Here is a 23,989-nt window from a genome sequence, read left to right as displayed (position 1 = left end):
ATAGTGCCATAGTGGGGAGATTAAAAGGCCAGCCTGAGGAGTTTTAACTTCACTCAGTAGGGAGCCATTGAAGGTTTTGTTTTTAGCAGAGGAAGTGATATGAACAAGTCTATCCTTAAGGAAAATCAATATGGTAGGATGAATAGGAGGAGGAAAGGAGTGGAGGCAAAAAGGAGCCTATTAGGAGGCTATTATAGTAGACCCGTGAATGAAAGACCATAAATGGTTTTTTTCTTCTAGTTGTTTGTAGGAATAGAGAGGGTGGGCCAGAGATTTTGCATGGATTAAATTAAAAGGATTTGGTAAGTGATGAGGATACTTCCTTCTCTCATAACTCTAAAATCCAAAGATAATATCAAATTTTCAAATGTGGGAGACTGGGGAAATGGTAATGCCTTTAACTAAGACTATGAAATCAGAAGAAAGAGTAGGCTTTATTGGGAAATATTGCAAGTTTGGTCGTGTTGAGTTTGAAGAGCCAGTGGGACATCCACGTAGATACATTCTGTAGGTAATTGGATATGTAGGCAGGATCCAAGCAGGATTATCATTTCCAATTTCTGTGACTGCTCATTGTTCTACCTCATGCCAGAATGGACTCATTCCCTATTCCCCTCCATTCCTGCCTCTTGAAATCTTTTCCTTCCTTCAAGGCTCAACTCTTGTTTATGCTGGGTATCTTGATTTTCCATCATCTTTGTATATCACTTTTATCCTTTTCCTCTAACACTACAAGAGCTATTACTATTGTTGTTGTTATTTACAGTAGTTTGTGCCTTGCACACAGTAGAAACTTGATAAATGTTTGTTCTATTGGTTGAATTGGCCTTAAATGAAATGAATCTCTCATTTGAATTAATCACATTCTCCTTTATATTATAGCTATTTGTGTAGATATCTCAATTCTCACCTCCATTAGATTGTAAATTCCTTGAAGACTACTGAATATTATTTCATCTTTGTATCTTTAGAGCTTAGTACATTGCTTTGAACATAATATGCCCTTTAGTACATAATAAATGCATGTTGGTGTATTGATTCATGGTTGAATTAAATTGAACTAAATTAACTGACTGCCCACAGAATGGGTGCTTGGTAACTAGGTTCATTAGTAATGATGTGGAAAATTTCTCTTTCATTTGAAGAACCAAATTATCCTAGAAGACTTTGCCTCCAAGGTCAGTATCATTCACTTCACATCAGAACTCTTAGGAATACTTTTGTTCTATTTTTCCAGGTTGACATTGCCACAGACAATTGGGCATGTTTACATTGAGAGGCTCGCTGACTACATTCTGGTGAAAACAAACTTTGGCTTTTCATTAGCTTGGGATGGCATATCTGGCATTTACATCAAGTTGTCTGAGGACCACAAAGGGAAAACCAGTGGTCTGTGTGGGAATTATAACGGCATTCAATTCGATGACTTGCAAATACAGCACGGTAAGTAAAATGCCTAGAACAACCAAAATACAACTGGGGACTTGAAGTAGGTGGGCTTTGAGGTGAGTCTTAAAGGAAGACAGTGAAGCCAGGAGGTAGGTAAAGTAGGAGAGCATTATAGTCATGGTGGACAGTCAGTGAAAAGTCAGAGTTGGGGGATTGAGTGGTTATCTCTTAAGAGCAACATCTGGGTCTCTGGATCGTAGAGTACATAGCAGGGAATAAAGTGTCAGAAGGCTGGAAAAAACATAGGAAGGGACCCAGTTGTGAAGGATTTTAAAAGCTAAAAAAATTCTTATTTGATTCTGGAATTCATAAGGAGCCTTTGAAGTTTATTGAATGGTGGGGGAGGAGGTTGACAAAATCAGACCTGAACTTCAGGAAGATCAAGGTTGTGAGTCTGGGAGACAGAGAGGATGGTGGTTCTCTTAACCTTGGCACCCAGTAAGTGCTTAATAAATGCTTCTTCCTGTTGTTATTGATGGTGGTGGTGTTGATCATGTCTTCTTTTCCCTGTCTAATCTGTTGACTTTAAACAGACTATTAGAAATATCAGCTGGCATTGCTTTTCCTGTATCATTATTAAAATATGATGCTCAAGTAGGGTATTGACTAAATACAAATTAAATTTGGAACACATTTGGGGGCATATGTGCCTATTTTGGGGGAGAGAGATTTTGTAGCCAGTCCTAGTAAGGCTATCTTCAATGATTGCAAATTGGTAGTTTTTTTGAAAGGTAGGTTGATATACAGAGGAATGCAAAGAAGATGGCCCAGTAGTTTTATAGGTTTTATTTACAAGTATTGATTATCTCTTTGATTACCCATTCACTTTCATCTGTGAGGTACTGTCATCCAGCAGATCACATTAATTCCTAAGGTATTAGAAGTAATTGTTTCCAAACATCTTACTTTTAATTTTAATATGAACAGAAAAATGAACAATTTAAATTTTATCCTTCACAATAGCTCATAGGTTGGGAAAGGGGGTAAAATTAACCTGCAATCATAACATTTTACCTACGTGGACCGTTTAATGCTTGAGTGACAATTACCTTGATAATTTTAGAAACAGGTTCTGTTTTTACTTTTTTTTTTTGGAGGGGGGAAGGCAAGGCAATTGGGGTTAAGTGACTTGCCCAAGGTCACATGGCTAGTTTTGTGTTACATGTCTGAGACCAGATTTGAACTCAGGTCCTCCTGACTCCAGGGCCAGTGCTCTATTCACTGTGCCACCTAGCTGCCCCTACAGGTTCTGTTTAGCACCAACATGCAGTGGTCAAAGAATGAAAGAATTGTTGGGGACTATACAGTTGTATGTCTGCACAAGTAAATGTATAAATGAAGATGAAAGGTATTTGTTTATCTCTTTAATAAGGAGAGCAAGGTTGGTCCAAAGCAGGTCAACAGAAGTAGCTGAAAGGCTCATGGGTATCTAGCTATACCCTGGCCATAACATTCTCAAAATTATATTTATTTCTTTAGGTTAAAAAGCTATTATTGCCAGAAGTATCCTGTTAAATGCAAATATTCCACCTTAAGTGGAAAACATTTACATATTATTAACATAAGTGAAGTTGATTTGTTAAGTCCCTAGAAGTGAAGGTCCTGATGATGTAGGTCACAGCTAAGTTTTGTATTGGTAAAAGAAAGGTCTGTGTCCCATTCAGCTTCCTGCAGGATTTCTTCTGAGGAATCTATGGGGCAGAGCAGGAGCAATGAGGCTGGTTTTCCCTGTGGAATCTCAGTCCATGGGTCAAGCATGGTAGGAATGCTTATAATCCCTGCTCACCAGGAACCTAAGGATGCTGGGATGCTGAATTGCTGAGAGGTAAAAGGCTAAAGCCAATCAAGTGTTCTCATCATGCATTACACCAGTATCACGAGTTCTTGAGAAGGGGCACCAGGCTGCCTATGAAGGTGAGAACAGGTGTGGGTCAGAATTAAAGTAGGTCACAGGTTTAGTGGCCCTTGAATTTTCAACCTGGCTGAGATGGTCTTTAAAAAAAATCTTAGTCTTAGGGAATCTCTTTGAGTTCTTGAAATCTTCTCTCCCAGTCCTAGAGCACATGCCATACATACTTTGCTGAACTTTCCTCTCCTCTTCCAACACAGATTTTAAGATGGAATCTCCCTTTCACCTTTTTCTTTGCACACCAGCCCTTCCAGGTTGATGAGAATCCTATTCAACTCAAACCAATAAACATTTTTCAGGTGGGCCATGAGGTACAAAAGAGGATGCTAAGGATTAGGAATACAAAGACATAAAAAATGAGATATTCCCTGCCCTGAAAGAGCTTGCATTACAACATGTCCACTAACATGGAAGTAGGAAGTAATTTGCAAAGAGAGAACAACAACAACAAACTAAGGGCATTAGGAAAGGCACCATAAAAATAAGCAGCACCTAAGCTGAAGCCAGAGAATTCTGCCAGGTGGATGAAAGGAGGCTGTACAATTTATTCACGGGGATAGAGCAGGAGATTCAGTGCCCATTTTGGGGCATGACATGTAGGTGAGTTTGGTTAGAATCATGAATGCTGCATAGAGCAATGTGAATTATGCCTATAGATGTGTGGGGAGGGGGCAGGTAAATTTGGAAGGACATCAGATGCCAGGCTTCTTTGGTTTTGGTTGGGAGAGAGTTTGAGCAGATAACTGAAGCCTCCTACCACATCTCTGTGACAAGCCTGTGACTGTTTGTTCTTGAGTTCTAATCTATTTCTTCTTTCTGTCCCAGTGGTCTGTAGTTATATTAATGACAATACAGCTTTCATCTGTTGATCACTGAGTGTCCTCTACTGTACCGAAGTATTTCCACATATGATTGTATCTTTTTTTTTTTTTTAAAGCAATCGGGATTAAGTAACTTGCTCAAGGTTACACGGCCAGTTATTTCTGGGTGTGGTGCTGAGTGTCTGAGCCCAGGATTCGATCTCCAGGTCGTCCCAACACTGAAGGCGGTGCTCTTACTTGCTGAGCCACCTGGCCGCCCCTGATGATTATATCTTCTTAACAAAAAATTCTGTTCTAGGGGTGGCTAGGTGGCACAGTGAGTAGAGCACCGGCCCCAGAGTCAGGAGGACCTGAGTTGGATCTGGCCTCAGACACTTAACACACACACACACACACACACACACACACACACACGCACACGCACACACACACACACAAAACTAGCCATGTGACCTTGGGCAAGTTACTTAACCCCAATTGCCCTCCAAAAATAAAATAAAATAAAAATTCTATTCTTGCCCTCCCTTTCCAAATCATTTCCCCCCTCTTATCTGTCTTCTTTCTTTCGAATGAGATTGGAAGGTTTGGAGAACCATATTCCAGTCATAGGTCTTATCCTTCCGAATCTCAGTGATATCTATGAAGTCAGACTTTACCTCCCTATGTTATGGTGCCTATTTCACCTTGCTTGTTACCCATGTAAGCATTTGTAAACAGACTCCCGAAGCCATGTATTTGATTTCTAGATCCTTTCTTGTATTTTGTCTTCTATGAATTTTCTGAATTCCTACAACTGTTCAGCCAAGTAAGGCCCTGGATAGATCGCTGAGCCTGGAGCCAACAAGACCTCAGTTCAAATGTGGCCTCAGACACTAATTAGCTGTGTGACCCTGGGGAAGTCACTTAACCTTTGGTTACCTTAGGTTTCTCAATTGTTAAATGGAGATAATCCAATGGCAGCTCCCTCTCAGGGGAGTTTTGAGGATCAAATGAAATGATATTTATAAAGTGTTATAGTACTCGGCACATATTAGGTACTAATACCACAGCTTATGTCCCTTTGCCCCCTTTTCTTACATTGTTGCTAGCCTGTGTGTTATCTTGGTGGATGAATGAGTAAAAAGGGGATACTTATATGCCAGGATCCCTGTTAAATGCATAGACACTTTTCTTCTGCCTTCCTTTTCAGCTTAAAGTCATTTTGATGAGGTTATAATATAGCAAGTAAATATATTCTTGTCTTATTAGGTATACTTCATTTCTGACCAGGACTCTATGGTTCCTATAAAAACTGTGACCCAGAAATACAAACCCATTAATCTCTTTATTTCTCAAGGGATCAAGGGAGAAGGTCACTTTTGGCTTAAAACAAATTACTTAGAGTTTGTCCCCAGAGCAGGGCATGGGAACCAGGGTAGGAATGATATAAGCCTGGTCCTGGTGGAGGGAAGAATTAAGATGGTGGCTCAAGCAAACCCTGATTGTGTGGAGCTCAAGGCATTACTCAAGGAGAGAGGACACATACAGACTGGATGCTACAGTGGGACAATTGGGACAGTGAGGACCCTGGGTTACTAGAAATCAAAACAGATAAGAGAAAATGCAATGAAAGGGGCAAGATGGTTTCCTAAAAGGAAAGTAGGAGGACACTGAAGACAATTTTATCTCTGGCTGTCTCTGAAACTAAGGAAATAAAAATGATTGGTATGGTAACTTTTAGCAACCTCATAGGTTACATAGGTGAAGTCTCTCCTTAAAGCCTCCCCTCCCTCAACCCACCAATATGGTCTTATGCAAGGAAATGTCTAGGTGTTAGGTTTGTTACTTTTTGTTTTAAGAGAATTGGTATTCTTTCTAAACTCAGTCTATGTTTTTGTGGTATGAGTAATTTTTAGGGGCCCACTAAGCATTTTTATTAAATGCAGTTGGGAATATAGTTTCTCATCTGTGATTTAAAAAATTACATTTCTCTGCTTGTGTGTATCTTATGCTCCAGGGGCTGCATCACAAAGAAACCAGGTTTTTACTTGTATGTGTCCAGGAAGATTTACATTTTTTGCCAAGTGGAAATTGAATGTACCCTCTCCATAATTCATGCCTTCTGAGACTGAGGGTTGCATACAAAATGATCCCCAAGGCCTCTTTTGGCTCTAAGATTATCTGATCTGTGATCTGTGTCCTGGAACAGCAGGCATTTATAGTTTGGATTTCAAAGCAGCCAAGCTAATATTTATAAAGTTCAGGATTAATAGTTCATTAAAAGAAAAAAAAACTCACAGTTTTTTGGTCCTTTTAATTAATTACAGTGAGAATTACTGAAAAATATGTCACTTATGTCCTGGAGTTGGAACTCAGGGATCTGAACTTCAGCATTCCTCAGTTATACGGAATCAAGCTTAGAATATATGGGGTACTGGGAAAGAAATATTTTTGATTTTATAGTAATAGTATTGAATTTTTTTGTAGTAAGGTATTTTTTTAATGAGTGTGATGTGTAGCTAGACTTTAAATCAGCATTGTAGAATTATGAGAGGCAGGGTGGCGAAAGAGCTGATCTCAAAGTGAGGAAGAGCCAGGTGCTGCCTCTAGTGTATGTCTGCTGAGTGACCTAGGGTAAGTCATTTATCTTCTTGGTTTTTCTGGGAAACACCAAAGAAAGTGCTAACCTCCCTTGTTAGAGGGAATTCCCTGTACCAATGAAATCACAGGTTAAGTGCCCATCCTTCATAAAATTAATGCAACTTAAAGGGGAAGAAGGAAGGGAACGAGCATTTATTGAGCACCTATGTTCCAGGCACTGGTCTAAGCACTTTATTAATATCATGTCATTTGATCCTCACAACTACCCTGGAATGTAGGTGCTATTATTACTTCCATTTTACAGATGAGGAACCTGAGGCAGACAGAGGTTAAGTGACTTCCCTGGGGGCACACAGCTAGTATGTGTCTGATGTCACATTTAAACTCAAGTCTTCCTGGCTCCATATTCCACGTTCTATCCACTGTGCCACAAGGCAGAAGCGTTGCCTCTACAAAGAACCTGGAACTATGCATTTTAAGAGGCATACAGTTCAGACACATAGACTTAGAGCCTCAGAGGTCTTTCTGTCCAACCTCTTCATTTTATAGGTGAGGAAATAGAGTCCAAGGTTACCCAGCTAATAAATCTCGAAGGTGGAATTTAAACCTAAGTCTTCTGACTATAGTCACTATTCCTTCCATGGTTCCCATAGTCATTCCAATGTCTTTGACTTTTGAAATTATCTCCAATTTATCATCTATATATCTTATTTATACCTAGTTACTTGAATATGGTCTCCTCCATTATTGAACTCCTTTAAGGCAGGGGTGTTTTTGCCTTTCTTGTATCCCCGGAGCTTACCACAATGTCTGGCACATAATAGGTGCTTAATAATTGTTTTTTGACTTGACTTGAAGTTGTATTTTTTCAGTGACTGGACTTGAGAAAGAAGTGCTCCAGAAATTGTTGGAGAAAAATATGTTTGAGGGATTGAGAGAGTTCCTTCAAGTTTCCCTGATGAGGTCCCTGAGTTGTCCATACAGAGGAAGTTAAGATTTTGCCACGACTCTCAGGTCATGATTGCCATTATAGTGTGGGATTGGTACCCTATGTTTTAATCTTCAAGTTGTTGGAATAAGTGTATCAGGAAATCCTCTTTAATAAGCTGACTGGATATGTGTGTGTGTGTGTGTGTGTGTGTGTGTGTGTGTGTGTGAGAGAGAGAGAGAGAGAGAGAGAGAGACAGAGAGAGAGAGAGAGAGAGACAGAGAGACAGAGACATAGACAGAGACAGAGACAGAGACAGAGAGACAGAGACAGAGACAGAGAGAGAGACAGAGAGACAGAGACAGAGAGAGAGAGACAGACAGACAGAGTAAGAGAGAGACAGAGAGAGGCAGAGAGATATGGGTGTGGGGTAAGGTTTGGGCAAGTCTACAACACTATCAATTGTAGAGAATGTATTGACCTGCCTTGGTGGAATGAGTTTCCTCACAGGAGAGTTCCCTAAGCCAATGAAGTCCCATCCCCATCTCCTAATTGTGTGAAAATTTTAGCTCCATGAGAGTAGAGATTGCTTCTTTCTTCCTATTTGTATTTCCAGCTTCTAGAACAAAACCTGGCACATAGTATACACTTATTAAATGATTCTTGATTGATTGAATATAAAATTATTTTTGATCAGGAAGTTTTCACTACTTTCTCATGTTGAGAAAAAAGAGTCTGTATTTGTGGGAAATGATGCTGTTCAATGTTTTTGTGCAGTAGATGAAGTTACAGAAGATGTCGCCATGTTTGCCAATAGCTGGGCTATCCAAACTGCAGAGGATGCCAGGTGTATAGCTACTGCCTCAGATTTTCCAAGCCCATGCTCTATAGGCATCCATCCTTTTGAGGTAAGTTGCCTTTTTACCAATTATGACATGGTATTATGTCATCATCAAAATATAAGCAGTTTTAGTGTAAACAAAATGTCACATTTCATTTAAATATTTAGTCCCCCCATCCCCAAATTCTAGAGCAGGATATTCTTAAGCTCTTCATATAAAATTTTTCCATTGATTTTTAGCCTGCAAGAGTCACTCATTGTGACCTGAAGGTTACCTTGACTTCTCAAATGTTAGTCCATGGGAATATAAGGTCTAGCAGGTCCTACCAAAATGGGGGAAGAAAACCACAAACTTTTGAAGTGTGGATTTAGTGAAAGATTTGAAGACCAGTCTAATGGAGATTGGAGTCAAAAGTTTAGTACTTTGTACCTAGTAAGCACTGAAGTGTTAATTCATTCATTTTTAAGATTTAAATTTGAATCTTGGGTCTGCTATTTACTAGATTGAACCCATAATAATAATAGTGAGCATGTTTATAGTGTTTTAATGTTTTCATGGGTCTTTCCATATATCATCTCATTTGATCCTGTGCCATTGATCCAACAGCCCTGTGAGATGTGTTATTATTCTCCCCATTTTATAGATAAAGAAACTGAGGTTTAGTGACTTATTGTGGCTCACACAACTGCTAGGAGTCTGAGGTAGGATTCAAACTCAGGTCTTCCTGACTCTAAGCCAAAACTCTGTCCTGTGCAATCTAAGTGTCCCATGATGATGTCTACTAAAGCATGGAAGGGTATGTGGGAGGGGCTGTGATCTCTTTTAGTGGAGGGGAGATGCACATCAATGGAATTGGAGAAAATTAGAGTCTATTAAAGTTTGAATAAAATGACTTTTGTTAGAGCTCTATTCATTAAGAAATCAGTGTTTATTTTTTGTTTTGTTTTCATTTGTTTTTGGTAAGATTGTGAGAGAGACATGACTTGGGGGATAGAGAGTGAGCCTTGGAGGCAAAGAGATCTGGGTTCAAGTTTCACCTTGTGGACAAATCATTTAAACCCTCAGTTTCCCAGGCAACTTTCTAAGGCTATAAATTTTAGTTTATGTGAGTGGATGTATCTCTATGTAGATGAAATCACAAATCCAGTTTTTCAAAAAAAGATTAATGATAAAGGTTATTTCTGAAGGAAACTTACCTTATAAATCCTGGGCCTTGTCTTCTTTTTTTCTGGAAAAAGGGAGAAAATAGAAGGTACATTTTCTTAAGTAGAATCTCTTTGGAGCCACATATAATATGAAAGATGGTGAGGAATCATGAGAACTGTCTTCTCACCAACCATGTTCTTCTTCTGGGCAGGTGATCTTCTTCAAGTGTCAGATCCTGCTGCAGTTTCCTTTCCTCAGCTGTCACGAATATATTGATCCATATTCCTATATTGCAAGCTGTATCAATGATCTTTGCAAGTAAGTGTGGTGGGGTTTTGGAAACCACTGGTATCACAACTCACCTTTCTTTAGCCAATGAAGAAGAAATGTTCTTTAACATCTGAGCTATTTTCTACTGTCTGTCAAGAAAAGGAGGAGGAAAGATATGACAGTATCAGTTAGAATGATGCCATTGGGGTGTTCGTGAGGAAGGGTAGGTCACTCTCACAGAGCTATTGGATAAAGGAGCTACTACTTCTGTTTGTCCTAAGGCTCTGTGTTGTGGCCCCTGCTTCCAGAGCTGTTCTTGTACTCATTACAAAATCCTTTTATTAAGGGAATTTATTCTGTGAAATTTGGATTCAAAGGGCTATGCTTGAGGTCCTAAAAAGCACATGTGGGCTTAAGGCCACAGGTTTCCCATTCTTGTTAGGTTTATGTAATGTAAATGGAATCCAGTAATGTCAGGGATGGTAAATGTGACAACTGATTCACTGGCTCTTGTCAATCTCGCTTACCTTTTTTAACCAGGTAAATTTGTTGCATTCATTCATTCATTCATTCATTCATCAAACAAGCATTTGTTGTCTACTACATGTGGACCAAGTAGAACTCAACAGAGATGCAGTTTGGTTAAAACATGGCCCTTGCCAACATGGCTTATAGTTGCATAGGTGGATAAAGCATGCATACCAATAACTATAATGCATATTATTACATTGTACGTTCTTTAGAAAATATAGAACAAAGAATTTGCTCTCTAATTCAAGAAAGAGATAGTATTTTATTTAGTCAATTAAGAATAAGTAGGATTTCATTGAGTAAAGAAGGGTAGTGAGGACTTTGTCGATGGGTGGCACAGTGGTTACTCTGGACTTGGAGTCAGGAATACCTGAATTTCAAGTGCTGTTTCAGACATTCACTGCCTGTGTGACTATGGACAAGTCACATAACCTCTCTCAGTCTCTGTTTACTTATCTGTGAAATGGGAATAATAATAGCATCTACTTCATCAGGTTGTCGTGAGGATCAAATGATATAATATGTGTACAGTGCTGTTCAGAATTCTGTAATGCCCCTCCCTCAGTCCCCCACAGATTGCCTCCTGACTAATGTTCAAAATCTTTACCCTAGCACTCAAGGCCTTAGACAGTCTTTCCAGTCTTATCTTCCTGATTTGTCTCATTCTACTCCCTTCCATGTACTCAATATTCCAGTCAAACTTGCTTCTTTATTGTTCTCCACACATGAGCTTTGCCTTTCCTGTCTCTATGCATTTGCTCATATTATTCTCAGTGCCTAGAATCTTTTCCACTGCTTTGTCCATTGAGTTCCTCTGAAAATCAGCTCAACTGTCACATAGTCCACAAATCTTTCTCAAATCTTCTCAGCTTATAATGAACTTTACTACTTTGGACTCTTTGTATCCCTCTCAAATGCTTATCATCACATATTTACATACAGTATTTTACATATAAGTATATCATCACAAGGGCCAAGACTGTTTTATCTAAAACTTGTATCTTCCCCAGCCTTTATCACAGTGCTCTTCACACAGTAGACTCTTAATAATTTTTGAATTATATGTTAAATTTTAATTAGCATTATTTTTTCTTTTTGTCAATTCAAATAACTATTGTTTTGTTTCCAACTCATTCAATTTATAAACAAAGATATTTTCTTTATTCTCCAACTCAGGCAGAATTGTCTAACCTCTCTTTATTTAAGCTTTTTTATTAAACTAGCATCTATAAAAAGTGAGCAAGATCACCTTCTAGGCAGGATCAGTGAGTTAGTATTTAGTGGATTAATGACTTAGAATATCATGAATTGATGTTATGAATCAGTACGAATATTTCCAGGATAATAATAGCTGTCTGAGATCCTGGAATCTCATCAGTTCAAGCTTAAATTGTCTAGAGAGACCATTTCTTTTTGTTTTGGGACTTAATCTCAGTTTATTAGATTTTCTAAGGCCTATCAGTTTGTCTGTCAAGTCATCATTTCTAATGAAACTCAGTTAATTGGACTACTTAAACTGCAATCTCTGGTTACAAAAATTAGAATCCCATGTTTCTTTGAGATGGTGATTTGACAATAGATATGTTGAAAGTGTTGAGGCCCATGAATACATACAATGTGCTTGATGTCTTTCCATCTGTAAGACTTTGTCCCTATTCTGTTTTATGTGCTTCATCTTTTGTGTTGAAAGACAAATATATTTTACAATACCAGTTTTATAGATTTTTGTTAGATTAATGTTTTAGATAATGAATTAGCAGATAATTTCAGTTAATTTATGAGAGTCACACAATGCCACTCAAAGAGAGGCAGTATGATAATGAACAGCTGGCCTTGGAACCAAGGTCTATATTCACATCCTGTTGATGGCACATACCAGCTGTGTGATACTGGCCAAAAAAAAAACAAAAACAAAAGCAAACAAACAAAAAACACTTGTCCTGTCCTTGATCCTGTACAGAATTAAGACTCAGTAGCAGAGCTGGTGCTGATATGTAGTAGGAGAAGATTTTTTTTTATTGAGAGGTTCTTACCTCAATCAAATTATGGGTCTAGACCAAAATAAAAGTTAATAATAGCTTTAGTAATTTATAACTTCTAAAGCTCAAAATTGTATTTAAAATGCTATATTTTAAAATTTGAGAATTATTTGGGAGCTTCACATACTTTATGTCCCTAAGAATCAAATCATATCATAATGAATTTTATTTTTATTTTTTTATCAATTGCTTTATTAAATTCTAGTTTACATTGTTCACTTCCGCAAGATTTTGAGTTACAAATTTTCTCCCCCTTTTACCGCTACCCACCACCCCAATATAGCAATCCCACTGGATATCCCCTCCTCCAATCTGCTCTCTCCCATATTTTCTCCCATACCCCCTTCAAATTTCCAGTAGGGCACGGTGGATCTCTATGCCTCAGTGCCTGTATATCTTATTTCTCATTTACATGTAATATAACATTGATAAAATAATACACACACATATATTTTAAACATTTGATTTTAAAACTTTGAATTCCATATTCATTCCCTTCCTTCCTTGTCACACACCCTTACTGGGAAGATAAGCAATTCAATATAGGTTGTACATGTGTAGCTATGCAAAACATTTCCATAGTGGATATATTGTAAAAGACTGACTATATTTCCCGACCTCCTATCCCACCTCCCACTTGTTCTATTCTCTACTTTGATCCTGTCCTTTTTCAAAAGTGGGTGTTTCCAACTTCCCTCTCCCCCAGACTGCCCTCCCTTCCATCATCTCCCCCTCTCATCCCCTTCTTCCCTACTTTCCTGGAGGGTGAGACACCCTATTTAGTGTGTATTTCATTCTCTCCCCGAGCCAAATTCAATGAGAATAAGGTTGCCCCATTCCCTTTTGTCTTCCTATTCTTCCCCTCCATTGTAACCATTTTCCCTCACCTCTTCTATATGAGATAGTTTACTCTATTCTGTGTCTCCCCATCTCCTCTCATTATATTCCTCTCTCACCTCTTAATTTCACCTTTTAAGTATCATTCCTTCCTGTTCAACTGGTCCTGTGCCCTCTATCTATGTATACCTGTACACATATATACACACATTCACATATGTATTCATAGCCCACATACCCTCCTATATAGACATATATATGTATGTATATATATATATACACACACACATGCATATATATATATATATATATATATATATATATATATATATATACGCATTTCTATTCCTTTCAATTATTCTCATACTGAGAAAAGTTCCATAAGTTACAATTATCATTTTTCCATGTAGGAATATAAATAGTTCAACTTTAATAAGTTCCTTATAATTTCTTTTCCCTCTTTACCTTCTCATGCTTCTCTTGCTTCTTGTATCTCAATGTCAAATTTTCTATTCAATTCTGTTTTTTTCATCAAGAATGCTTGAAAGTCCTCTATTCCACTGAATGACCATATTTTCCCCTGAAACATGATACTCAGTTTTGCTGCGTAGGTGATTCTTGGTTTTAATCTGAACTCCTTTGACCTCTAGAATATCATATTCCAAGCTCTTTGATCCCTCAGTGTTATCCTGATTATTTTTCCACAATATTCAAATTTTTTCTTCCTGGTTGCTTGTAATATTTTCTCTTTGATCTGGGAATTCCAGGACCTGGATATAATATTCCCAGGAGTTTTCCTTTGGGGATCTTTTTCAGGAGGTAATCGGTAGATTCTTTCAACCTCTATTTTGCCCTCTGGTTCTAAAACATCAGGACAGTTTTCCTTGAGAATTTCTTTTAGGATGATTTCTAGGTTCTTTTTTTGATCATGGCTTTCAGGTAGTCCAATAATTTTTAAATTATCTCTCCTGGATCTATTTTCCAGGTCAGTGGTTTTTCCAATGAGATATTTTACATTGCCTTCTATTTTTTCATTTGTTTGAATCTTTTTAATATTATCTTCACTTCTCATAAAGTCACTAGCTTCCATTTGTTCTAATCTAATTCTGAAGGAATCATTCTCCTCAGTGAGCTTTTGAGATTCTTTTTCCATCTGGTAAATTCTGCTTTTTAAAACATTCTTCTCCTTATTGCCTTTTTGAACCTCTTTTCCCATCTGAGTTAGTCTGTTTTTTAAGGTGTTATTTTCTTCATTCAGTTTGTTGACTCTCATTTCATAATTTTCTTGCATAGTTCTCATTTCTATTCCCAATTTTTCCTCCACTTCTCTTATTTGATTTTCAAAATCCTTGTTGAGGTCCTCTACGCCCTCTAACCAGTTCATATTTTTCTTGGAAGCTTTTGGTGCAGGAGTTCTGACTTCACTTTCTTCCTCCTGTTCCATGCTTTGATCCTTTTTGTCCCCAAAATAGGAGTCTAATGTTGGATTCCTCTGTTTGCTTTGCTTCCTTCATTTACTCATGTTGCCACTCATTTACTTGCATTTTGGGCTTTTTGCCACAGGAGGACTCTGCTACCAGAGGGGGGAGCTTTGTCCCAATTGCTGGGGTTTTCTCAGCTGCTGAAGGTATTAGTTGGGTGCACTCTCTGAAGCCTCTACATGCTCTGGCAAGCTGGTCCCACACCCCAGGACCTCCACCCTAGATGGCAATCCAGATCCAAGCATGTTAAAGCAAGAACGATTATCCCTCAGACTGGTAGCTTAGTCCCTCTACAATCTCTAGGCCAGGAGCTGAAGCTGCCATGTGTGGCTGCGCTGCAGGGCTGCAGTGCCTCAGCCGCTTCTTGGCAGGGGTGGGGTGGGGGGTGGCAAAAGGCATGCACTCCCAACTACTGGATCCCAAAGACCACACTGCACTGACCTCTCACTTTGTTCTTAGCATCTATGGGTTGATAATTCTGGAAACCACCACAGCTTCTGGTGATCTAAACTCCCTCCAGCAGGTGGCTGGTCAGGCCCACCCTGGAGCTAAAATCTTCCACTGGAGCAGGGCCAGGGTTGGCTCCCAGAATACTGCGCTGGCCAATTACTGCTGGCCTGCCGGGCTGTCCTCAGCAGGAGGTTAGCTTCTCTGTGTCATTTTGTGGGTTCTGTAGCTCCAAAGTTTGTTCAGAGTCACCTTTTACATGAATTGGAGATGGTGGGAGCTGGAGCTACTTGGAGGTCCTGTTTCTACTCTGCCATCTTGACTCTGCCTCCTCATGATGAATTTTAAAGGATTATCTGAATGGTTTAGTTTTGATGTAATTTTGTAGTTTTGATGATTACTCCAATAGATGAAATCTCATGGGGTGAAAGTGGGGCTTGTAGATGTTTTCTATTTACAGGTATTTTGTTGAAATGGAACTTAGTCTGTTACACTGAAACCTGAGAAAATCTCAACGGGTGTCGATTGTATAGAGAAAAATATGACTAGGGAATGAATATTGTTAGAATGGATACCTCTTCCAACAGAAATGTGTTCTTAATTCCCCAAAAGGTCTACACTTCAGAGGTTCATAACTTTTTTGTGTATTTGGTTAAGTATGTCAATCTGGTTAAGTCTTTTGATCCCTTTTCATAATAATGTTTTTAAATGCATAAAGAAAAATACAAAGAATTACAAAGGAAGTCAATGATATCAAAATATTAACAAAAATAAAAAAATCTCACAGACTTCAGGTTAAGAACCTCTAGTCGAGATTGTAGAAAGACTCTTTAGAGAAACAGTCATCCATGTTTTTCAGTCCAAATATCTTGTATTTGTGTATCTTCTACACTGAAATATATGTTCAATAATAAAGAGAACATATCCTATCACCAGTGATTACTGAGATCCCACAAAATGACTGACAAGAAACAGAAGGAGAAGCCCAGTGGTCTAGATAGGTCAAAGGCTTGATTGCTGCTTATTCTTTGTGCATGATTCTGGTTCTTTTTTATTTTTCAGATCTAATGATGATCATACCTATTGTCGAGCTGCTACAGAGTATGCTCGAGCTTGTTCCTTTGTTGGTTACCCTATTCAGGAATGGAGAGATGACTTTCCAGCATGTGGTATATTTTCTTCCTTTTCCAAGTTTGATATGTTTGTTAATATTTAGGGTTAGCCAAGGCAAAACTTTAACTAGGCTGGAGGCAATGGTGCTTTGTCTGAAGGCACTGACATTTAGGATGTATTCATAGCACTTAGAATCCGTGAACAGCCCAAAAAGAACTAGAAAGTAGTTCAGGAGACTAATTAACTAAAATAGGAAGATACCAAATGGTGTTTGCTTTCGGTAGTTCCCTCACCCTGCCCTCACTATGGTTGCAGCTTAAGTGAATGCCTTTCACATTCCACCTGATGCCCTGCCATTTTTCCCTCTTCAATGGCAAATTAAAGCATGTTTTATGCTATTTGTCCTAAGTACAACAACTCAGTCACAGGAGCCAACAGTTGATAGCTCAGAATGCTCTACATTGATTCTGAGTGTGATCTGACTACAGGAAATTTTAAAAAAAAATATATATATATATATATATATTGATTATGATGTCTTTTATCCAAAAAAAGTCGAGAATACAGTTCACTGACACCTCCTCTGCTTTAATATTTCAGTTGATAAATGTGACGACAGTCTTGTTCATCGGGATTGTATCAGCTGTTGTCCACCCACCTGCACTTTTGAAAAAGAGTGCCTTGGGAGCAATCTTCATTGTCTTGATGGATGTTACTGTCCTGATGGTAAGTGTTTCCATCAAATTAATACAACCTTGTGGAGCATAGAGTATCTGACCTCAAAGGAAAAAGGAGAGGATGATCTTAGGTGACCTCCCTGGTCTTCAGTTATGACATGGCTTCTGGAACAATACTTGCCAAAGGAGTTTTGATCAAGAGTGTTTACAAGAAGCTTCAATTTGCAAACTTCTCAATGAATTTAGGCACAAAGGTATTTTGGATTTCACAGCAGAGAAACTTTTTAGTTGGATATTTTAAGACATAATAATTGGAACTGCATCTGTGCTTTAAAATTAAAGTAAATTTGAGGTGGAGGTAGAATAGTAAAGCCAAACCTATCATATTTTGATTCTCATTCCAGTTTTAATATTTACTTGTATATTTAATACTTATTAACATATTTATATTTAAGGATATTTTCTACCTTTAATTGTTGTCTTTCTCTATTTGAATGTAAGCTTCTCTAGTGCAGGAATTGCTGTGCTTAATTATAGTTGCACCCCCGCCCCCCAGCGTTGAGCATAGTGACTGAAAAAAATAGCACAAAGCTTAAGGAATTCTTTTTCCTTCATTTTTTCCAACTCTAAATCTACCATCTTATATTGCTTTGAAGTTTGCTAAATACTTTATGTACATCCTATAACTTGAGCTTCACAACCACCCTATAAGGTAGAGCCTACCAAGTTTTCTTATTCCCATTTTATAGATGAGGGAACTAAGACTAGGATCTGTAAAGCGAATTTTCTATGGTCACACAGTGACTAAATGTTGTACGTGGGATTTGAACCCTGGTTTTCATGACTCAAAGTCAAGGATACTATCCATTATACCATGCTATTACTTCAACTATATGGTATATTTCTTGAAGTTAAGGACTGAAAGTTATTAGCACTTTCCCTTGTGTTCTCCACGATGCTTCTCTCAGTGAGCACTTTTAAAGCACTCAGTATGTTTGATTCAATGAAAGTTTGAAAATGGAGCCTTGAAATGGATAGCACTGATTTCCAGGGCCGCCCACTGATTGACTTGCAGTGTGAATATGTTTTCATCTTCTGTACTTTAGTTTCTTCATACTTCAAAAATCTATAGTTTCATCACTCTTTATACACCTATCAACCCAGATTTCTGTATAATCAATGAAATTATCTATTAGGGATTGACTATGTGCCAAGCACTGTGGTAAGAACCCACAATACAAATACAAAGGGACTCTCAAAGAGCTTGTTTCCTGGATAGGGAGAGAGACAACATACACAGGGGAGGGGTGGTGAGCTTGGGCAATCACAGGGATCCTTAAAAAATAACTTGGAAAAAGAAAAAACCAACTCCCTTTCTATATTATATGGAAGTAAGTGTAGGAAATGATGAAGGGAATGATTTCAGAAAAAACCTGGGAAGACTTATGTGAACTGATCCAAAGTGAAGGGAGTAGAACTAGAACTTTGTCCCAAGGAAAAGCAATATTGTAATGAAAATTAACTGTGAAAGATTTAGCTAATCTGATCAGTGCCATGACCCAGGACCATACCAAAGGACTCATAATGAAACACATATATTTTCAGAGAGAGAACTGATAAATTCTGAGTGCAGATTGAAGCACTTTTTTCACTTTATTTTTCTTGCTTTTCTCACTTTTCCTCTTCCCCTGAAACATGGCTAATACGAAAATATGTTTTTCATGACTTTATGTGTGTAATGAACATCACATTTCTTGTCTTTTTTATTAGGTAGGGGAGAGGTAGAAGGAGGGAGAGAGTTTGGAAGTGAAAATAAACATTTTTTAAAAGTTAAAACTTAAAAAAAATGCTTGTTGATTGAAATATGATCATGTGATGCAGTGACTGTGTGAGGCAGAACTGGAATGCTTTGTTCTTTATTTTAAGCACTATCTTTAAATATATACTTTCACACAGGCCTCATAATGGACAATGGAACTTGTGTAGCCTTGGAAAAGTGCCCATGTAGTTATCGTGGATTATCTTATTCAGTTGGCTCAATAATTGAACAAGAATGTTCTGAATGGTATGTCACTTTCTCTTTTTAATTATTTCTGGTGGGAAGATGGAAGATCCTTCCTACTCTCTGTGTTATATAATCAATCATGGGGCCTGTCTCCAACATGATCACACTTATCCACATCCCTCAACACTCCCCTTCCCTTGCCCTTTCGCTTTGTTGGGCAAAGCTCCCAACCTCCACTCCTTTTCCTTTTCTGACCCTTGGATTCTCAGACAACAACAATGGCAGTTGTTCAAGAGTCATTGGAAAAATTTGACTCCTATCCTGTCTCCCAGAACACCTCATGACTACCAAAACTGACCATCAGAGGAGAGGCTCTTTGTTAGGGTATGATCTGTGAGTAAGAGTCTTGCCTACACACTTTCCACTTTGGTTGGACTTACATGGCATGAGCAGAGATGTATAACTTATGATCTGGATTGCAGATTTCATAATAACATTTTTCCTACCATCTTCCAAACTTTCCTGTTATTTTCAGTCACTACTATCCTTCCATTCACCCAGGTTTTCCTAATCTCAATGTTATCACCTTGACTGTTCACCCTATGTCATCCTATAGACCTAGTCATTTGCCAAATCTTATCTGTTCAATTTCCATAATTTTCATATGTGTTTCATTTTTTTCTACTCATATAGCAACCACTTAAGTTTAAGCCATAATCATCTTTCTTCAATACTAATGCAATATTCTCCTAATTGGCGTCTCTTCTTCAATTCTCTCTCCTCTCCAAGACATCCTTTGCTTACCTGCCAAAATTATCTTCCCAAAACTCAGGTCTGACCACATCATCCCTCAACTCAATAAACTCCAGTGGTTTCCTCTTGACTCTTGGATCAAATATTTCATTCTCAAATCATCTTTTTAAGATTTCTACTTTGTATATATCTTATAAAGTATGAAATTATTGGTAGAATAGTATACACATGTGATTTTTAAATAAGTATATACATATTAGGGGTACATAATCAAAAACTTTTTCTTAATGGATGGGATACAGGATCAAAACATTTTGATAGGTACTGCTCTGGGCAATCAGTTCATATTTTCTGAGATTTTTTTAGCTCGGTTTCCTTAAAATCTATCAGCATTCTTTTCTAAACATTAATCAATATAATATGTGAACATATATTAACACAGTATTCTGCATTGTGCCTCATTTAGTGTTTGTGTTGGTGGAACTTGGAATTGCACGAAGTTCGATTGTCCAGGTAAACTTAGTTATTAACTTTTTTTTTCATTCTTTAAAATTTATTTGTTTGTTTAACTTTAGTTTACAGGATTCAATTTCACAATTCCTTGAGTTTCACATTTTGTTCCCCTCCCCCCCATGGCGGCATATAGTCAAGTATAGGATCTGTAAATACTTTCACATTATACATTAGATTGTATCAGATGGAATGAAAAATGGTAAAGAGGACATAAAACCAAACAAGAAAAGGAAAAAGATCAGGTACTTTGCTTCCATCTGGATATAAACTCAGTTCTTTCTAGTTCTTTCTCTGGATGCACACATTTCTCTCCAACATGAGTCTTTTGGGATTGGCTTATATCACTGCATTGCTAAGAAGAGTCCAGTCTATCAAAGTTGGTCATCACACATACACTGTGTCTGTAATTGTGTACAAATTTCTCCTGGTTCTGCTCTTCTCACTCAGCATCAGTTCATATAAACCTCTCCAGGTAAATATGAAGACTGTCTTCTCCTCGTTTTTTACAGCACAATATTATCCCATAATATGCATATACCACAACTTGTTCAGCCATTCCCCAATTGATGGGCACCCCCTTAATGTCCAATTCTTTGCTACCACAAAAAGAGCTGCTACAAACATTTATGTACATAAGGGTCTTTCTCTCATTTCTATGATCTCTTTGGGATATAACCCTAGGAGTGGTATTGCTGGATCAAAGGGTATGAAAGTATTTATAGCCCTTTGGGCATAATTCCAGATTGCTCTCCAGAAAGTCTGGATCAGTTCACAACTTCACCACCAATGCATTAGTGTTCCAATTTGCCCACATCCTCTCCAGGATTTGTCATTTTCCTGTTTTGTCATCTTAGCCAATTTGACTGATGAGATGTGGTACCTCAGAGTTGTTTTGATTTGCATTTCTCTAATCAATAGTGATTTACAGCATTTCTTCATGTGCTTATAGATATCTTTAATTTCTTTCTCTGAAAATTGCCTGTTCATATCCTTTGACCATTTATCAATTGGGGCATGGCTTGTGTTCTTATAAATTTGACATTCTCTGTATATTTTAGAAATGAGTCCTTTGTCAAAGACATAGGTTGTAAAGATTCTTTCCCAATTTCCCACCTCCCTCTTAATCTTGGTTACATTGGCTTTGTTTGTACAGAAGCTTTTTAATTTCATGTAGTCAAAATTATCCATTTTACATTTTATAATGTTCTCTAATTCTTGTTTAGTCATAAAGTCTTTCCCTCTCCACAAATCTGACTATTTCTAGTTTTCTGAGACTGCTTACGGTAACAATCTTTATACCTAGATCATGCACCCATTTAGACTTGATTTTGGTATATGGTGTTAGATAATGGTCTATGCCCATTTTCTGCCATACTATATTCCAGTTTTCCCAGCAATTTTGTCAAATAGTGAGTTCTTATCCCCAAAACTAGGGTCTGGGGGTTTATCAAACAATAGATTACTATAGTCGTTGACTTCTGAAACTCATGTGCCTAATCTATTTCATTGATCCACTCCTCTATTCCTCAGCCAGTACCAAGTAGTTTTGATGACTGCTGCTTTATAATACAGATTGAAATCTGGTATAGCTAGTCCACCTTCCCTAGCATTTCTTTTCATTAATTCCCTTGATATTCTGGATCGTTTATTTTTCCAAATGAATTTTGTTACTATTTTTTCTAGCTCTATAAAGTAGTTTTTTTGGTAAATTAATTGGTATGGCACTAAATATATGATTTCATTTAGGAAAAATTGTCATTTTTATTATATTAGCTCGACCCAGCCCCAAGCAATTGATATTTTTCCAATTATTTAAATCTAACTTTATTTGTGTGAAAAGTGTTTTGTAGCTGTGGTCATATAGGTCCTGGGTTTGTTTTGGCAGGTAGATTCCCAAATATTTTATAATGTCTACAGTAACTTTAAATGGCATTTCTCTTTCTATCTCTTGTTGAATTTCATTGGAAATATATAGGAATGCCGAGGATTTATGTGGGTTTATTTTATATCCTGCAACTTTGCCAAATTTATTTATTGTGTCAAGTAGTTTTTTACTTGATTCTCTAGGATTCTCTAAGTATGTCATCATATCATCTGCAAAGAGTGATAGCTTAGTCTCTTTTTTTGCCTAATTTGATTCCTTTTTCTTCTCTAATTGCTACTACTAACATTTCTAGTACCGGATTGAATAAGAGGGGTGATAGTAGACACTCTTGTTTCACCCCTGATCTTATGGGAAATGCTTCTAGCTTCTCCCCATTACATATAATACTTACTGATGGCTTTAAATAGATGCTACCTATTATTTTAAGAAAGGCTCCATTTATTCCTATACTTTCTAATGTTTTTAATAGGAATGGATGTTATATTTCGTCAAAAGCCTTTTCTGCATCTATTGAGATGATCATGTGGTTTATTTATTATTATTATTTATTAACTTTTCCATTGAGCAATTTTCTCTAAAAATAGAAAAGGAGTCAACTCCAAGAAAGGGATGGTTCTGATTTTGTGGAAACACATTGGATGAATTTATATATGATGTGCCCCTGATGGACAAAAGGACAAATGCTCATGGTGACCTGTAAGAAAGTACACCAGAATCCAAAAATTGGTTTATAAACTAGAAATCAGGATACAACCAGGGAATTAATTAACTGAAATATTTCACCTGGTTCTCTGACAACATATTAGAATAGAAAGTTGCAGTGGATTGTAAAATATAATAAGACTAATGGGAAATATATATCATTTGATGAATTAAAATATAAAACTGGACTGAATAATTTTGGAATTTTTTTCCAGAAACTTGTCAAAAACAGTCAGCTTATCTATTAAGCCACTGAGCAGTTAGCCTTTCAGTAATCAAGTTATATGATTGTTCTACCCTGAGCTGAGTTATTTTTATTCTATCTGTCTCCCTTTTTATTTCTAGTTGAGTGCTCAGTGGTTGGGGATTCTCATTTCACAACTTTTGATGGTCGACATTATACCTTTTTTGGTGTCTGTCAGTACATTCTTGTGAAAGGGACTGGGAAAGATAAATTCACGATCACTCTACAGCAGGCTCCTTGTTATGAGGTAAGAAAGACAATCTTAATTAAAAATCAAAATGACCCTGATACTCAAAGATTTCAGATGATAAGTCATGTAACCCAACCCTGGTAACAAAAGTCAATGGAAGTTTTTCCTTGACTAAATGAGTAAAATAATAATGAAACAAATCCACAGAGCACAAATAATTATATGTTTTTTTTTGTAAAAGTGATATCTGTTATACTTTGTTTTTTGAGCCTTTCATGCATGGTTGCATAAGGGAAATGAGTATTTAGTTACATTAGAACAGGTGTCTTAAAGAGATAAATTCTTTTGATGACAGGATTGAATAAATTTAGTACATTGTCAAACAGATATGAAGCTTTCCTTAATGTACTAGAACATTTATTTTTTATAGAGTTTCTTGAACTAATAAATATGTGAATAATTTACAGTGGAAGAAACTGAGGCCTTTTGTCAACCTCTCTAAATTTGATCCTGTCAAATTCTGACTTTGTGTCCTTAGTGCTTAGCACAATGCCTGGCATGTTTAAAAAAAAACCAAAACCCTTAATGAATGCTTGTGGACTTATAGTTTTAACACTTAATCTGGCT

The 23,989-nt window shown here is 37.4% G+C and overlaps 1 protein-coding gene across 1 annotated transcript in view; it reads left to right on the top strand.

Annotated features, from left to right (window-relative positions):
• OTOGL (otogelin like) overlaps window positions 1–23,989 on the top strand; it is a 205,653-nt gene that overhangs the window by 25,176 nt on the left and 156,488 nt on the right. The window contains exons 8-15 of the mRNA XM_069094774.1: window positions 1,238–1,443; window positions 8,465–8,595; window positions 9,887–9,993; window positions 16,343–16,449; window positions 16,994–17,119; window positions 19,027–19,135; window positions 20,295–20,341; window positions 23,274–23,419. Coding sequence (XP_068950875.1) covers window positions 1,238–1,443; window positions 8,465–8,595; window positions 9,887–9,993; window positions 16,343–16,449; window positions 16,994–17,119; window positions 19,027–19,135; window positions 20,295–20,341; window positions 23,274–23,419 — 979 coding nt within the window. The remainder of the gene's footprint in view (window positions 1–1,237; window positions 1,444–8,464; window positions 8,596–9,886; window positions 9,994–16,342; window positions 16,450–16,993; window positions 17,120–19,026; window positions 19,136–20,294; window positions 20,342–23,273; window positions 23,420–23,989) is intronic.

This window comes from Petaurus breviceps, unplaced genomic scaffold (genome assembly GCF_028583685.1).
Source record: "Petaurus breviceps papuanus isolate PSGF00001 unplaced genomic scaffold, PetGlider_PUasm1.0 221, whole genome shotgun sequence".
Lineage (NCBI taxonomy): Eukaryota > Metazoa > Chordata > Mammalia > Diprotodontia > Petauridae > Petaurus > Petaurus breviceps.
This window is presented reverse-complemented; position numbering and strand designations above follow the sequence as displayed.